Here is a 16,713-nt window from a genome sequence, read left to right on the forward strand (position 1 = left end):
TTGATTCTCCCAATGTACCCTATGAGGCAGGTACTATTATCTCCACTATTCAAATTTGGGAATTGAGGCCCAGAGAGGTTGGGTTACTTGCCTAAGATCACACAGAACACTGAGGGCAAAAGGATTTGAGCTTAGGCCAACTCAAGGGCCCAGCCCTTGAGTTCACCATCCATCAACAGAGGTCTGTAGATGCTGATGTGTACATGCTTACTCTTAGCAAGAGAAAGCAAGTAGTGGGCAGGAAAGGAGACCTCCCACCCACTACACAGCCCTGGCAGCTAAGTTGTCCTGACAGCTCCAAGAAGACAGGGAACAGCCAGAGCCCCTGACCTCTGTCCCCAGTTCAGCACCCTGGGGAGCCAGGAAGGACTTCATGTCCCACCCAGGGTCAGCCTTGGAGAGAAAAAAGTCCACACTGCTGACCATATGTCCCTCCAGCCTTCCCTCTCCATGATTACCCACCCATAGAAAGGGCCACCAACCACTTCAAACATTCATAGCCTGGGGCTCATGGGCTTGATACAGCTGGCCACCAGCTCAGATGAGATGCTGGCTGGCCCCTGCTGGGCACCAACAGGTGGCTGCCAGGTTGGGTTGGTACAGAGGGTTCCAAGCCCACCACTCATGGGGGCTGATCAGAGAGCTCCATGCCAACACCCCACCAGGGAGTCCCATTTCTAGAACTGCAAATACACCTGGAAAACAAAATCCGTAGTGCCAGGCCTACCTTTTGGGAAGAAGGGCTCAATGTTCATGTTTCTGATGTTATCCATTTGTCATTACATTTGTGTGTATGCATAAAGAGTGAATTTGTGGTCAATGCAAACATGAAAGCCATACCACCCTTTGTATTACCTTCTTGCAGCATATCTGCAGCTTTTCATTTCCAGAGCGCCTTTTAATTTGGGAGTAGCCAGGCTCTCTTAATCTCAGAGGCGCTGCCTAATTCTCACAGGTGGGGTTCATGAGCTGCATTTCTTCCTTCTCTGGAAGACACCTGGAAGGGGTGAGAGCCTGAAGCAGGGGTCCCCACCCTGACTGTTGAGCATTAAAGAACAAAAGCAGTAAGTCATGTTGATATCTTGTTCTCTGGATAGGATGCAATGAGAGGGCCACTTTCACCTGTGTTGTGTTTGTTTTGAACCCCTAACTCCAGTCTAATCATGAGAAAACATCAGACAAACTCAAACTGAGAGACATTCCACAAAACACCTGAGCAGTTCCTCTTCGAAAGTGTCAAGGTCATGAAAGACAAAGAGAGTCAGAGAAACTGTCACAGATAGGAGGACACTAAGGAGACATGACAACGGAATGCCAGGGGGCATCCTGGATGGGGTCCTGGGACACAAAGGACATTAGTGAGGAAGCTGGTGCAATCTAAAGACAAAACACAATTCTAAAAAAAGGCCTGGCCCCTGGCCAGGTGCAGCAGCTCAGACCCGTAATCCTAGCACTTTGGGAGGCCAAGGCGGGCAGATCACTTGAACCCAAGAGTTCAAGACCAGCCTGGGCAACATAGCAAGAACCCATTTCTACAAAAAAAAAAAAAAATGCAAAAAAAAAAAAAATAGCCAGGCAGGGTGGCACATGCCTGTAGTCCCAGGTACCTGGAAGGCTGAGGTGGGAGGATCACCTGAGCTCAGGAGGTCAAGGCTACAGTGAGCTGTGATCACACCACTGCACTCCAGCCTGGGCGACAGAGTGAGGCCCTGTCTCAAAAACATGCCTGGTCCCAATTCAAACCAATTAAATCAGAATTTTGAGCATTTGAAGCTTTCCAGGTGGTTGCTCTGGACAGGTAGGGTTGAGAACCATAGATCAGTGATTTTGAATCCAAGTGTGAGCATCCAAATCCCCAGGAAAGCTTATTAAAACAGTTGGGTGGGTCTCCCCCAGAGTTTCTGATTCAGTGATTCTGGAGTGAGGCTTGATAATTTGCATGTTTCAACAAGTTCCCAGGTGATGAGTGTGCTGCTGGTCCTGAGAACATACATTCAGAACCACTGACCTAGATCCTTGCAACTCAAAGTATGGACCAGCAGCATCGGCATCACCTGGGAGCTGGTTAAACATGCAAAAACCTCAGGCCTCATCCCAGACTCACTGAGTCAGAACCTGCGTTTTAACAAGATCCCAAGTTATGCATTTATGCATGAAAATCTGAGAGGGATTGCTCTAGAATGAACGTGCAGGGAGAGGGAATGAGGAAATAGGAGCTGAAATGACAAGGGTCAGGGAGGCTTAATATCCATCATTTCACCAGTCTTAAGAGTCTATCCTTTCTTCTTGCACACAGGAAAGTGAAAAATAGGAGCAAACATCAGAGGAACTCTGCAATAATCAAGCCAAAAGCAGAACTGGGCAGAAAGAGCCTTCACTGCCCCCAGCAGTGCTGGCCAGGGACACAGCGACCTGGCTGGGAGGGTGTCCTACCTAGCTGATGGCAGGACTGAGGTAGCTTCTGCAGAAACCAAGCAAACCAGGCCAGGAGGTACTGACTGCAAGAAAAAGGACATGGCAGATACAGCCCAGGGTTTAACATTTACTCTTTTGAGGGCTGATCCTGTCCTTCCTTCAGTAAAGGAGTGAAAACCAAGGCAGCCTGTGCAGCCCTATAATAGACATTGCTTCCCAGGAAGGAAAGAGTGGGAGAGACAGGGAGAAGGAAGCAAGGAGGAAGGGGACAAAAAGGAAAAAGAGGAAGAAGGGCAGAGGCTTTTTGAACAAATGGGTCCTTACCAAACAGCTTTTTTTTTTTTTTTTTTTTTTTTTTTTGAGACAGAGTTTCTCACTCTTGTTGCCCAGGCTGGAGTGCAATGGCGCCATCTTGGCTCACTGCAACCTCCACCTCCCAGGTTCAAGCGATTCTCCTGCCTCAGCCTCCTGAGTAGCTGGGATTACAGGCACCCACCACTATGCCCAGCTAATTATTTTTGTATTTTTAGTAGAGATGGGTTTTCACCATGTTAGTAGCCTGGTCTCAAACGCTTGACCCCAAGTGATCCACCCACCTCAGCCTCCCAAAGTGCTCGGATTATAGGTATCAGCCACCACACCCAGCCCCAAACAGCTTTTACCAAAATGTTTTGTGGACTTAAGGCTTGGGGGGGTGGGCTGCCGGGGGCCGGGGGAGGGGCTGGTCTTCCCACAGTTCCCATTTGACCAGTTACCAGTGGCAGTGGTACCCGGTCACTCAGCATTCAGGACCTCTCTTTAAATATGGGCCCTCCTGATCTAGCCCGAGAAATAGCACTGCTACACTAGGGCAGGCTGCCAGGAAGACACCACCCTCTGTGGTTCTTTCATCCTGTTGAGATCATACTCAATCACCAGCTCCCAGCTTGGATCCTAGCTCCTCGTGGCTACACTCTTCCTAATGACTTAAGTCCCAAGTGCCACTCTGTGTGACTCCATTTAAAACTCACATTTGCCTAAACTGAGGGCTATTCCAAACCTCCCAACAAATTCCATTGCCCAGGATTTGCTGGGGTGCCTCTTGGAGCCACTTTGTTTTCTGAGATGATATTAGATGCTTGCAGTTTTGGAGCCCTGTAGCTGTGGCAGTAGGGCCCGGGGCATCCTGTAATGCTGAAACAGACCATCTCTGATCTTGAGAGTAGGTTAGGAATGCTGCAGAAGTTAACCTGACAACTAAGCAGCACCTCATGAGAGATGAGAGCATGTGCAGCTTTTTAAATACACAGATTTCAACACCCCTGAAAAAAACAAAGAATGGTGCAATTCTATTTCTTATTTTTATTTTTTGAGATGAGGTCTTGCTCTGTCACCCAGGCTGGGGTGCAGTGGCACAGTCTCGGCTCACTGCAACCTCCCGGGTTCAAGTGATTCTCCTGCCTCAGCCTCAGCCTCCAGAGTAGCTGGGGAGGCGTCAGGCGTGCAACACCATGCCTGGCTAATTTTTGTATTTTTATAATAGACTTTGCTTCCACAGCAAAGTCACGCGCCACCATGCCTGGCTAATTTTTGTATTTCTAGTAGTGATGGAGTTTCACTATACTGGCCAGGCTGGTCTCGAACTCCTGACCTCGTGATCCACCCACCTCAGCCACCCAAAGTGCTGGGATTACAGGCGTGAGCCACCATGCCCAGCCAAATAGTACAATTCTAAATGCTTGCATGCTTATGAGCACTGTAACATAAGCCAGTACATCTACACTTACATATCTGAGAGGCTCTGGACCAAATAGGCCAGAGTCAGAATTCCTCTTCCCTCCACCTAAGAAGAGGGAGAAGGAATAATAGCTATGTTGCCTAAATCAAAGAGGCCAATGACTAGGTTAAATAAGAAGTATCCACATGTTAGGAGAAAACATTCATCAAAACTGGTGATGCCTAGCAGAGAGACATTATCACTGCTGGGGGGTGAGGGAAGCTGCAGAATTTTGTTGAAAAGCACCAAACCCAAATCAATGGCCAACCCTCCTGGCAAATTCCACAGGAGAGAGAAGGGATCAGGGCAAAGTTCACCCAAGTGTTTCTGAACTGCAGAACAAGATCCGGAGAGAGGGTTCTCCTACAGATTTGAACTCCAGAGATGACTCCACCCAAGCCAAATAGAAGGCCCAGGACAGCAGCCAGTCAATAAAAGCTTACCTCAGCCCCAGGATAAGTCAAGAACACACCACAGTGGTTGTCAAATGATGAAGAATTTGCCTGGTCTTTGTGCTGGTTCCTCTAAATCCCTGGAAACTCCCAAGGGATAGGAATGTCTGTTATTCATGGTGTGCCCCTTGTGGCACACCTAAGTTTATGCTAACTAGATGACTTTAAATGGGGACAAGATTACCCCAGCCTCCTCTGGGGAGGGGAAAGAAACAGGAGACTGAGTTCATTTAATGTGGTCCATGATTCAATAAATCATGCCTATGTAATAGGACCCCAATAAAAACTCTGAACACTGAAGCTTGGTGAACACATTGATGTGCCAAGAAGGTGATGCCCCTTAATCCCATGGGGAGAGGACATGAAAGTTCTGCACTCAAGACCCTCCCAGATCTCCCCTGTGTGGCTCATGTGGCTGGTCCTGAGTTGTATCCTTTATATTAAAACTGTAATTATAAGTAGAGTGCTTTCCTGAGTTCTGTGGATCATTCGAGCAAACTATCAAACACGAGGGGCTATGGGAATCCCCAAATTTGTAGTTGGTCAGAAGTACAGGTGGTCTGGGGCCCCCACACCTGAAGCTTGTGGCTGAAGTAAGGGCAGTCTGATGGGGAACTGTGTCCTCAAGACTGCAGAGTTTGCACTAACTGCAGCTGGTTAGTGTCAGAACTGCACTACAGAAATGTAGTGGTCCAGGTCCATCCTGTCTTAGGTCCTGGGTAACATGTGTGGTAGTCTGCATCTTCCAGGGCTTTTGCCTTCTTTACCCATCGACTCCCTCCTCTTACCCTACTCCTGTAAATCCAATTTTCTCTGAATTCAGGACATTTGAGACCCAAACTCAGGAATGTAAGACAGCCCAAGAAGCAAATATATTCCATCTCTACAGACAGTAGAATTTAAAAGAAAAAAATTTAAAACCACAGGCCTGTGTGACCACAGGCAAATTACTAAACCTCTCTGAGCCTTGGTCCCCACCTCTGTAAGATGAGACTAATAACCCCTCCATCACAGAGCTGATGGGACAACTCAATGATGTAATATATTTGCAGAGCCTAACACAGGCTCTCACATATGGCAGGTACTCAGTAAACATCCACCTCCTTCCTTGCTATCTTCACATAGCCCCATACTCCCAACTCTTCTTGCCTCTCTGCTCACCCCAGCTAACTGTTCTGGGTGCTGGGCCCACTGGCACCATGCTGATGTTTTAGATCCCAGGACAGTAGGAAGCCAACCATTACACATACCCAAACTAAAAAGCAAGTAACTATGACCTTGAACAGAAAGGACATTGATATTTACTTCAGTGGCTATAAAAGACACCATAAAATAGACTATGCAACACACATCCTCACGATTAATAATCAGATATTGCAAATTATACTCTCCGGTCCCTGGGTGCATCCAACTGGTCACTAAGAACAATTAATTCTTTCGGGAAATAAAAGGATTGTGAATTGTCGCTGATCACTGAAAAATCTGCTTGCTGTACTATGAATAAAGAGTACAGAAAATTAGGCTTAAATTCAGGATTTTTTCTGCCCTTGTGAATTGGGTGAAGTAAGATCGGAGAGGCTCAAACACAATTATTGTCCGTGAGAGCAGACAGTAGGACCTGCCAATGACAAAGACATGGGAATTAGAGCAGGAGTTTAGGGATGTCCAAGAAACAGAAGCAGACAACCAGGCTGGGAGGAGAGGCAGCGCTGGCAGCAAGCAATGGGGTAGAAACACAGAAGTTTCCAAGTGAAAACCTAGCCACAGTGACGGAGGTTTCAGCAAGAGGACTAAGGTCTCCAGAAGGACTGCGGGGAGACAAGTAGAATTCCAGGCCTAAAACTGGGGCCACTGAATGAGAACCAAAGGGATAAGTCAGGAAACAGTAGAACAAGGTTGGTGCTCAGGTCACAGAAAACCAAGGTGCAAGGTTTCAGCTGAGCCTCTGAGTTCCTGGCCCTGGGCTTCTTAACTCCTCCAACCAGAGTCTCAGAGTCTTGGAAGGTGAGAGAAACCCCCAAGAAGCAGGAAGTAGCCCCACAGTTGAAGTGGCCCCACCAGTTGGAAGGATTATAGGAGCAAGAAGCCAGGCAGAAGATCACACCAATATTCAATTCAGGTCCACTCTGACCTAATGGGCATTGTGGGCGAACTCCCAACCTAGAATATAAATCCCACCAAACAGCCGCGGGCCTTCTGTTCCCTAGATCTCCCTGGGAAACCCTGAAGAAGCGGCAACCAAGAGGAACCATAAGCCCTTGGCGAGGACCATGAGCACACTCTGGAAGGGCATGTGCCTGGGGTCAAGTGAGTTATGATGGACAAACCCTGCAACCTTGAAGGAGTTTTTATTGAAACAGTACAGAAAACACCAAAGGTCACTGACAGCAGTGAGCTCATGGCTGCAATGGAGTCGGCCCCAGATGCCAAACCACCTCGCTGAGGTGTGACTTCCTTTGGAGGGTGACATGGCTAGGAAAGGGAAGCTGTTCTCTGTCAAGTTCAGAGACCATGTTCACCTCCAACAAAATCAAACTCCCTACAAGTTCAGTGTGCCCCCAGTGGCACCCGTGGCACGTCTTGGCAATGGGAAGGGTTAATGGAAGTAGTGGGGACATCCAACCCAATGGCACATACCAGGAGTGGGAATGTAGGCTGCTGAGTCTTCTTGGAGAAGAAGAGAGAGCTATGCCACAGTTCAGCCTGTGGGCCCTGAGATAAGGGCCACAGTATGCAGAGAGGATTCCAAAAGAGGAGGAAGATGGTGACATGGACAGTGACTCTGGGGCTGCAGGCCACCATGTGGCAAAAATGGAGCAGCTGGGTGGAGGCAGGATGAGGGGCTGAGGAGTGGAAAGACATCAGAATGGGGCAAGGAGAGCAATTCCAATCAGAGTGGAGCAGGGAACAGCCAGCATATTAGGGCCAAGACCCGGTCGGCCAGCTTCAACCCCTTCACACGCAGGATGAGCTCATGGAGGTTGATCTGCCATAAGTTGAAGGCCTCTCTGAAAGAGATCTGGGTTCTTCTGAAGAATGAACAGGTATTCTTCTTCTTGTGCCTGGAAGAAGGGAAAGAAGAAGGAGAAAAGAAATAAAGAGGCAAGAAACACCAGCTCTGTATCATTTAGAAAAACTAAAGATGGTGGCTTTGGCCAACTCACCAGCTCCCTGCCCCTACGGACTACTCTTGGATACAGGATCATACTATACCACTACCCAATCAGGAGCCAGAGGAACTCAAATATTTCAAAGGAGTTTTTCAAATAAGTGGGATAAATAAAAGCAGTTGTTTCACAGGGCATCAAAGGTCTAATAAACCCATTGGGTAGATCATTCCAATGTTTCTTTCTCCAAAAGCATGGTAAATATATGCCAACCAAGAATCCCCCAAACTCAAAAATAGTCAAAGCCTTTCCAAACTTTCTAAGGATAAGAATCACTTGGAAACCTGGTCAGGTGGTCCTGGGAGGCTAAGGCCATTATGAATTCAGCCCAGCTCAATCCCTTCTGCACCCACAAAAGGACATGATGAAAACTGGTGTTTATGATGATGACCTATTCAAGACTTCATTTCCTGAACCCTCAGAGGAAGAATACATCAAAGTTGGCCCTTTCAGTGTGCAGTATATTATGCTGTAAACTAATTCAATATTTGATAGTGGGCACATGATATAGGTTCCCAGAATGGTCCATTCCTAGCATGGAAGGGCTGGGAATTGAGCATCATCTAAGCTTCCTCTCTTGAGTGAGAACAATCAGCCAGAGTGTGGCCCTTCCAACGTATTCGTCACACTCAGTAATAGAGCCTGAAACCCTCTTTCCTCTGGAACCAGCTCCCTGAGGAAGCACACTTCTCTTCCTCATGAATGCCCAAAGGTGCTGAGGCATCTAAAAAGATCTGAAGCCAGACATGGTGGCTCACGCCTGTAACCCCAGGAATTTGGGAAGCCAAGGCAGGTGGATCACTTGAGGTCAGGAGTTCGAAACCAGCCTGGCCAACATGGTGAAACCCCGTCTCTACTAAAACATAAAAATTAGCTGGGCGTGGTGGTAGGAGCCTGTAATTCTAACGACTCGGGAGACTGAGGCAGGAGAATCGCTTGAACTCAGGAGATGAAGGTTGCAGTGAGCCGATTATCACACCACTCTACTCCAGCCTGGGGGACAGAGTCAGACTCTCTCAAAAAAGAAAATAAATAAATTAAATAAATAAATAGATCTGAGATCAAGAGAACCTGAGTCACACTCTCACCTACAGGACAAAGAGCACTGGCCTGGCTGACAAGTTCCAGGACCAATTAATGGAGAGATACACACCAGGGCTTCCTGTCCTCAAACTTGGGATACTTGGATGGGGCTGAGACTCTCAGAAAACATTTCAAACTTTAACTTTTCCTGCAGGGAGATCTGGAGATTTGGAAGCTCAGGCAGGGCCCTGTAGACTGGTGGGGAAAGGTGGCAGCAAAAGCAGGACCCCTGGGGCAGGCCAGGGGGCTAGGAGGGGAGGAGAGGGAGGAGCCCACACTCACTCAGCTAGCGCTCTGATGCAGCAACGTGACATGTTGAGAAAGGAGCTGGCGCTGGCACGGGTGCCCAGGGCAGCCTCAATGCCACGCAGCAGGTCATTGGTCTTCAAGATGAGCAGCATCTGGCGCGGCACGTGGTTGAGGAGCTGGCTGATCTGGGGGAGGTAGTTGGCCGCGTTGTTGCGAATCTCTAAGTCCTGAGGCAGCAATGGGGAGACGGAAACAGATGGTTGGTATGGGTAGTGGGGCCAGGGGTGGCAGGGGTCTGGCAGGCTGGGACCAGAGGGCTGCAAAGAAGTCCCAGGAGGGAGCTTCAGGCACCGCTGTCTTGGCACTGCTAGGAGCACTCCCAATAGACAAGTCTAGCACAAGGCGCTGTATAGCCTGACAAACCTGGAAGGGGATGTCTCAGCCAAACTTCTAGGAAAGTGCTGGATGTGACACAGGATACACTGAGAGAGACCAGGTTATTCTCCAAGGCTTTTTCACTGGCCACCAATTTTAGATCAGGTCTGGAAGGACCCCCAGAAGCCAGTACCAGCTGAGTCTGGTTTCTTACCCCTCCAAGCCTAGCTCAGGCTGACCTGACTTCAACCCAACTCCAAAGTCCTGTCCCATAGCCTGCACCCCGCCAGACCATGCTGCTGCTCACACTCCATTGCTTACCACTGTCCTCGCATGGGAGCCAGTCTCATCCCACCTGTGGCCCAAGGTCTGATGCCCTGGCTTAGGATCCAGGATTAGCCCTTCATACTGGTCATCGCCACAGCCCTTGACCCATCTGGTCTTTAAGTTTGGGGTCTGGCCTCCCCACGATCCCTGTCCCTACACTCTTCACAGCTCTAGGCAGATAACTGCCCCCAGCCAAATCCTAAATATAAGTGTGGTTCTGACCCCTTTTCAGTCTCCGTAGATATGATGATGATGACGATAAGTACCATATATTGAGCATTTACTAAAGAAGCCAGGCACTTTGACAATTTCGGCATGTATTAATTGATTTAATCCTCACAACAACCCTATCAGCGTATTATCCCCATTTAAGATGAGGAAACAGAGGCATTGAGAAGTTAAGTGTGAGTAAATGGTGAGATGGGACGTGAACCCAGGCAGTCCAGCTCCCGAGCCTGTGCCCTCACCATCTGGCAATACCATACCTCCTCACCTCACCACAGGACTCCACGACTCTGGGTAAGTCCTCTAATCTATTTCAACTCAGTGTCCTCACCCAAACATTGGGAATGCCAATACCCTCTGTGCCCACCTCCCAGCAGCACTGGGAGGGTCACCAGAGATAAGGTCTGAGGAAGCAATCAGTAGCCAAGTCATAATGAGGAGACCTGGCGTGCTGTCGAAAGGCTTTACCACCCCACTCCTCTCTGAAGCAGCAGGGCTCTCAGTGCTTTCAGGAGCACGTGTGGGCTGCTGAGAACAGAGTCACTGCAAAACTTGAAATGTCTTGAAATGCCTCTCAGGCAGGAGCTATCAGGCTGGCACATCTCAACACAAAGCCAGACCTCAAGAGGTGCCTGCGGCCACAGCTACAAGTCCCCTGCTCACCGCAGGGACTCCCCCTCTCAGCACGGTCAGGACTAGCCTGGCAACAGCCTCTCAGCTCCTTCACTCACTCAGGCTACTACCGGGAGACAGTTCTCAGAGCAGCAGAGTCTCCAGCTAAGACACATCCTGATGGTGGGTGTCTGCAGTAGACACTGTTGGGTATCTACCTGAGTCTTCACCCCAATCTCCTTTATTAAAAGAACCCAGGATCACGTCTGTAATCGTAGCATTTTGGGAGGCTGAGGCTGGTGGATCACGAGGTCAGGAGTTCGAGACCAGCCTGGCCAACATAGTGAAACCCCATCTTTACTAAAAATACAAAAGCTAGCCAGGCATGGTGGCACATGCCTTTAGTCTCAGCTACTCGGAAGGCTGAGTCAGGAAAACCGCTTGAACCCGGGAGGCAGAGGTTGTAGTGAGCTGAGATCACACCACTACACTCCAGCCTAGGCAACAGAGTGAGACTCTGTCTCAAAAAAAAAAAATGTGTTCACTTGATCCCTTGGGTCATGCTCCGTTGGGAGGTGTAGCCCCTCCCTGGCCCCAGCAGAGAATCTGGATTGAGTTCAGCCAGGGCTGGCTCTGAGCTCTCAGCCCCTTGCCACATGACTGGTTTAGGCAGGGACACGTGAACTGCTTCAGCCAATGAGGCAAGAGGAGGTTGTTGGAGGGAGGCCGACACTTCTAGAAAAGGTTTTCTTGCTCTTAAATTATATAAGGAGACTTAGCACCTTATTCCTGCCTCTAGCGACCACTGAATGAAGATGTAAAGCTTGGAACCACCACAGTCATCTTGGAATTGTGATGGAAAGCCCAGAGAATCATGAGTTAGCCCGGGGACCTGAATTTGTTGATCCACTGAGCTAACACACCCATCTCCAGGCTTCTTGTAGGAGAGAGAACAAATTCCTTATGTTTAAGCTACGGTTAGTTGGGGAAAACATTCTCCCTCATATAACGTTGGAGGTTCCCCTAATCCTCAATGACAGCAGGGCTCAGAAAGACCGAGCCTGTGGATCCCTGAGATCAGGCTGACCTGGAGTAGCTAACTTTATGATCTATCTGGGTTGTCCAAAGTGAGCAAATGGAGTAAGTGTCTCCAGAACGTTCACAAATGTCCCTCTACCAGACCCAGTCCCAGGATGGCAGGGATCTTATAAAAAGATACACAAGACAGGGTCTTTGCCTTCCAAGTGCTCACCACATAGTTGGAGGGTTAAGGTGTGCAGACAAATAACTACAAGGGGCATGGTGTACTTGCCTTGTTAGCAATATAAGTATTAAGGGGTGACTTTTGGCAAAGGTGGTAAGAACAGGCTTTCTGGAAGAGACAAGACTTTTTCAAAGGACTGGCATTTAAACTGAGTCTTTATCAATGAATAAGAATGCAAAAACAGGCTGGGTGCGGTGGCTCATGCCTGTAATCCCAGCACTTTGGGAGGCCGAGGTGGGTGGATCACAAGGTCAGGAAATCGAGACCATCCTGGCCAACATGGCGAAGCCCCGTCTCTACTAAATATATAAAAATTAGCCAGGTGTGGTGGCACATGCCTGTAATCCCAGCTACTCGGGAGGCTGAGGCAGGAGAATCGCTTGAACTCGGGAGGCAGAGGTTGCAGTGAGCCAAGATTGCGCCACTGCACTCCAGCCTAGACAACAGAGTGAGACTCTGTCTCAAAAAAAAAAGAAAGAAAAAGAAAAGAAAAAAGAATGCAAAAACAAAATTCTATCTTAGTTAATAAAAACAAATATATACTGAGAACCTAGTAGATGCCATGTGACCTCATCCAGGCCTGAGGTTTTAAATATCACCTTACCCTGAAAACTCTTAAATTTGTATTTTAAGTCTAGACCTCTTCTGTGAACACCAGATGCCCATGACATCTCTACCTGTTCAAGAGAACCATTGACTACCCCATCCCAAATATGTCCTTCCCAGTCTTCCCTATGACAGGAAGTACCACCATCCCCCACCATAAAACTCATCCCAAAAAGCTATGATGCAGCCTTGGCCCTGCCCTTTCCCTCCTCTCCACATCCAGTCCTACAGAAACTCAATCTTACTTCCAAAACACACCTTGACTCCACTGCCTCTCTCCATCTCTGTTGCCACCAGTGTAGCCTGAGCCCCTGTCATCTCTCAACCTGGAGTCCTGGCCCAGGCTCCTAAATGATCGCCACCACTCATCTCACCCCACTCGAGAGAGATACTTAAAAAGAACAAGTCTGGGCCTCTCCCCCTCCTGCTCAGAGCCTATCAAGGGCTTTGTTTTGTGCTGAGAATTAATTGGAACATTTTCCCATGGCTTTTAAGACCCTGCGTAATGATCTTCCTGCCCACGACTCCTCCAACTTCTCATCCCACCATCCTCCTCACCACACTCTGGGCCATACCAAATGCTTTCTTTCCCCTTGGCTTGAGTGTGCCTAGAATGTGTCCTTCAAGCTCCTCCTGGAACTGGTGCCTTTCCTGTCCTTTGGGCCTCAGCTGAAATGTCACCTCCTCAAGTCAGGTCTTCTCTGAGTGCTGTCCCGTCCCCCCTCCTCACAGCACCCTACTTGTTTCGTCCAGGGCACTGACAACCTGCAATTATTCCATTCACCTGTTTGTCCACTTGTTTACTGTCTGTCTCCCTCAAGCAAAGTGTAAATTACACAGAAGGCCTGTCTGCCTGTTCATCATGGGATCCTCAGCTCGTACCCATGGCCCCACAAAAACAAATGTTTGTCAAATGAACAAACTTCAGGAGCTGTGGGTAGGCACTTTACATGCACTATCAATAAAGTGGAAATTATCCTTACCATCCCTATTTTATTTTACAAAAGAGGAAAATTGTCTCTCTTCCTTAGAGATGATGGACTTCAAGGCTATAGAAGCCAAGACCAGTTGGTGGCCATCTTTGCCACCAAGCTTGCTGGAGAAAGATGTCAACTTGGAGGAAAGTGGAGCCAAGAGATGGGGATGGATGGCCTCTTTGATGACATCATTTGAGAATCTGGATCTAGCCATTCCCAAAGCTGCCTATCACAAAGCAGCTTACAGGGTAAGCAGCTTACCCTGAGGCTCAAAGAGGTGATGAGGACCACCCAAGGTCACACTGTAAGGAAGAAGAGGCACTGGAGCCCAGGGCTTTCTGACTACACAGGCAGAACCCTGTCCCTGGTGGTGAGCAGGGGCCTCAGCTGGAGCCCAAGGCCATCCCCCACGTGGATTCAGGCAAGTCTAAGTGGGTCTGGCAAATTAATAGGCTGTGAAGACAGCAGCCAATTCCTGGAGGCTGGAAAAGCCCCCTGGAAGGGAGCCCACCTTGAGCCAGGAGGAATGAGCTCGCCCCCGTAAGCCTCTGTTGTGCAAGCAGAGGTGGGTCTGAGTACCCGGTGGAGGTGCTCCCAATATGTCTCCTGGCCCAGACTCCATGAGACTCTTGTCTAGGTGAAATGGAGAAATGAGCTACAAATAGTGACCACAAAAAAGCTGCTTTAGCCTGGCCAACATGGCAAAACCCCGTCTCTACTAAAAATACAAAAATTAGCCACGCATGGTGACATGCACCTGTAGTGCCAGCTACTTGGGAGTCTGAGACAAGAGAATCACTTGAACCCAGGAGGCAGAGGTTGCAGTGAGCCAATATCACACCACTGCACTCCAGCCTGGGTGACAGAGCGAGACTCCATCTCCAAAAAAAAAAAAAAAGTCTGCAGACAATGAGATGAGCACCCCTGCTTGAGTGCCACCTGAGTAGTGAAGGGCTATCTCAGCTTGGTGTCTTAGAGGAGCCATGTGATGGGAGACAGTGCCAGGCAGAACACAGCCGTACTGCCAGATTTATTTAAGAGATAATCCCTAAGGATTCCCAGAGGTCCTGTGGGAGAACTTGGGGAAGGCCTGGAATCTAGTGTGAGTGGGTCAGAGCTAAAGCTACAGAAGTCTGAGTTATTATGGTTAATGTGCCCCTGTTTCCTCCAGACTGATAAGGCTTGAAGGGGAGCTAGGGAGATATCACCCCCTTTCCCTCCTTCCATCCAGGGCACTATTTCTCCTTGTCTTTCTCTTCTTATCCAATATAGTCCCAATTCTTCCCCTCCCCCCACACATAGCCCACCAGCCTAGACTCTCAGACCCTACTTGGTAGGGGTCCATAGGCCACCTCTAGCCCTGCCTTCTGCATTTAGGAAGAGGCAGGGCCTGGAGGGGTCCCCTACCTCAGTGGCAGTGACAGGAGCTTGGCTGATGCCTCTGTTGACTGAGTTCCATGACCGCGCTGTCAGCATGCAGGCAAACAAGGGGTAGAGATCCCCGGCTCCCAGGCGCTGGCTGTACTCCTTCACTCTCTTCATGTCAGTCCAGATCAGAGACTGCCAGAGGTGGCAGTAATTCAGGCGGAATTCTTCCGTGAGCACCTAGGGTGGAGGCGGCAATGGTGGGACCTGAGCCTCGTCTCCCCACGAAGGCCCAAGTCCCTAGCTGATGCCAACCATTATAAAAGATGATGGTGAGGACTGCGCCTTCCCACGGCATCTGCTTCTCCCCCAGAGCTCTGCCATCCCTGAAGGTTTAAGTTCAAAGCGACTCTTTAGCAAGCCTTGACCCTGAGTGGCAGTGACTATTAACTGCCCACCCAAGTCTACATTCTCCTCCTCTTCCCAGGTACAGGCTACTTTCTCAGCCTCCCTCAAAGTTAGATGTGGTCCTCAGCATGAGCCCAACTGAAGGAATGTGGCAGAAGCTCCACTTCCAGGCCCAGCCCACAGAAACTTCCCCCGCCCGCTCCTCCAAGCCCTCACCCCGCCGCCAGCTGCCAGCACCATCACCTCTGGTGAAGCTTGGGGGTCAGAGCCTGGCAGTCTTCTCCACCCATCCAGGACTGGCATGTGAGCAAGCAATTAAGTTTCTGTTGTATCTGGGCCATCATTCATTTTGGGGCCACATGTGAAAACAGCTAGCCTACCCTAAACTAATGCATTCTACTTCGTTAAGCCTTTCAGAAGAGGCCAAGATTTGGGGATGTGGGATCAGGTCCCTGAGAGAAGGAGCAGAATCCCCTGGGGAAAACCACCCCGGGACCATCTGCCTCATGGGACCAAGCCAGGCCCTGGGGCCCAGATTGGCAGTGAACTTCCCATCTTCCAAGTAGGAGCTCATGGCTCCTTTGAACCAGATCTGTATCCTGAGGACACAGTCTGAGGCCCTCCAGCCCCCATTGGCTGCCTGCCCCCTTTCCCACGAGGTAGTACGTCCTCACTAGGCCTAAACATGAACTCCTTCCCCATGAAGCCCCAGCTCATGCAGAGGACAGCTCACTGCTGAGGATCCTTGCTGGCCTGGGGCTCCATGGGAAAGTACAATCTAACATACAAGCCTATTTCCACCTACTCCTCACAACGGCCTGTAAAGGGGGTGCCATCAACCTCACCTTCATGAGGAGGAAGCTGAAGCTCTGAGAGCTCTGTGACAGTGACTTGCACAAAATGACAGCTCCAAGGAAGAGAGCAAGGCCCTTTCCAGCTACTCTTGCTATCTCCCTCCCAGTTCTGCAGCTAATTAGAGTGGTCGGCAGACTCTAAACCCAGAGGTCCCGGGGCTGGGTAACAAAGGCCTCTTCTACCTGGTAAAGCCCATGGTCCAACAGGACAATCTCCGCCTTTCCCGTGCCAGGGTGCTTCCGCACCAGTACATTGCCGGGGTGGGGATCGCAGTGCACGAAGCCATTGACGAAGATCATCTCACTATACATCTTGCCCAGGTGGCGTGAGATCTGAAAGAGAAGCAGGGGCAGGTGGGAGCTCCTCTCCACTCACATCTGTCTCAGGGACTTCTATCTGGTCTCTCGATGTGGTCATTAAGGGGAGGCCAGAGAAAATCGGCGGGTTGGAGCGGTTGTGGTGGGAGTGATGGCCTGAGATGACATACTTTTTGAGTTTAAGACTTCTTACCTTTAGCTGCACCTTAGAATCATGAAACCATGTGGGTGGTACAAGGCACCAGTATTTTTTAAAGTTC

The 16,713-nt window shown here is 49.5% G+C and overlaps 1 protein-coding gene across 5 annotated transcripts in view; it reads right to left on the reverse strand.

The window, feature by feature from the left end:
* Positions 1-6,954: 6,954 nt before the first annotated feature.
* The window catches only part of ADCK1 (aarF domain containing kinase 1), a 129,983-nt gene continuing 120,224 nt past the window's right edge, over positions 6,955-16,713 (reverse strand). For all 5 annotated transcript variants that reach the window (XM_009212045.3, XM_009212046.4, XM_021941445.2 and 2 more), the window contains 4 exons: positions 16,319-16,468; positions 14,916-15,113; positions 9,156-9,349; positions 6,955-7,685 (listed from right to left, as the gene is read on the reverse strand). In XM_009212045.3, the coding sequence (XP_009210309.1) occupies positions 7,514-7,685; positions 9,156-9,349; positions 14,916-15,113; positions 16,319-16,468 (714 nt within the window). In that variant the 3' untranslated portion in view covers positions 6,955-7,513. The remainder of the gene's footprint in view (positions 7,686-9,155; positions 9,350-14,915; positions 15,114-16,318; positions 16,469-16,713) is intronic.

The sequence above is a fragment of the Papio anubis genome, chromosome 7 (genome assembly GCF_008728515.1).
Source record: "Papio anubis isolate 15944 chromosome 7, Panubis1.0, whole genome shotgun sequence".
In the NCBI taxonomy this organism is placed as follows: domain Eukaryota; kingdom Metazoa; phylum Chordata; class Mammalia; order Primates; family Cercopithecidae; genus Papio; species Papio anubis.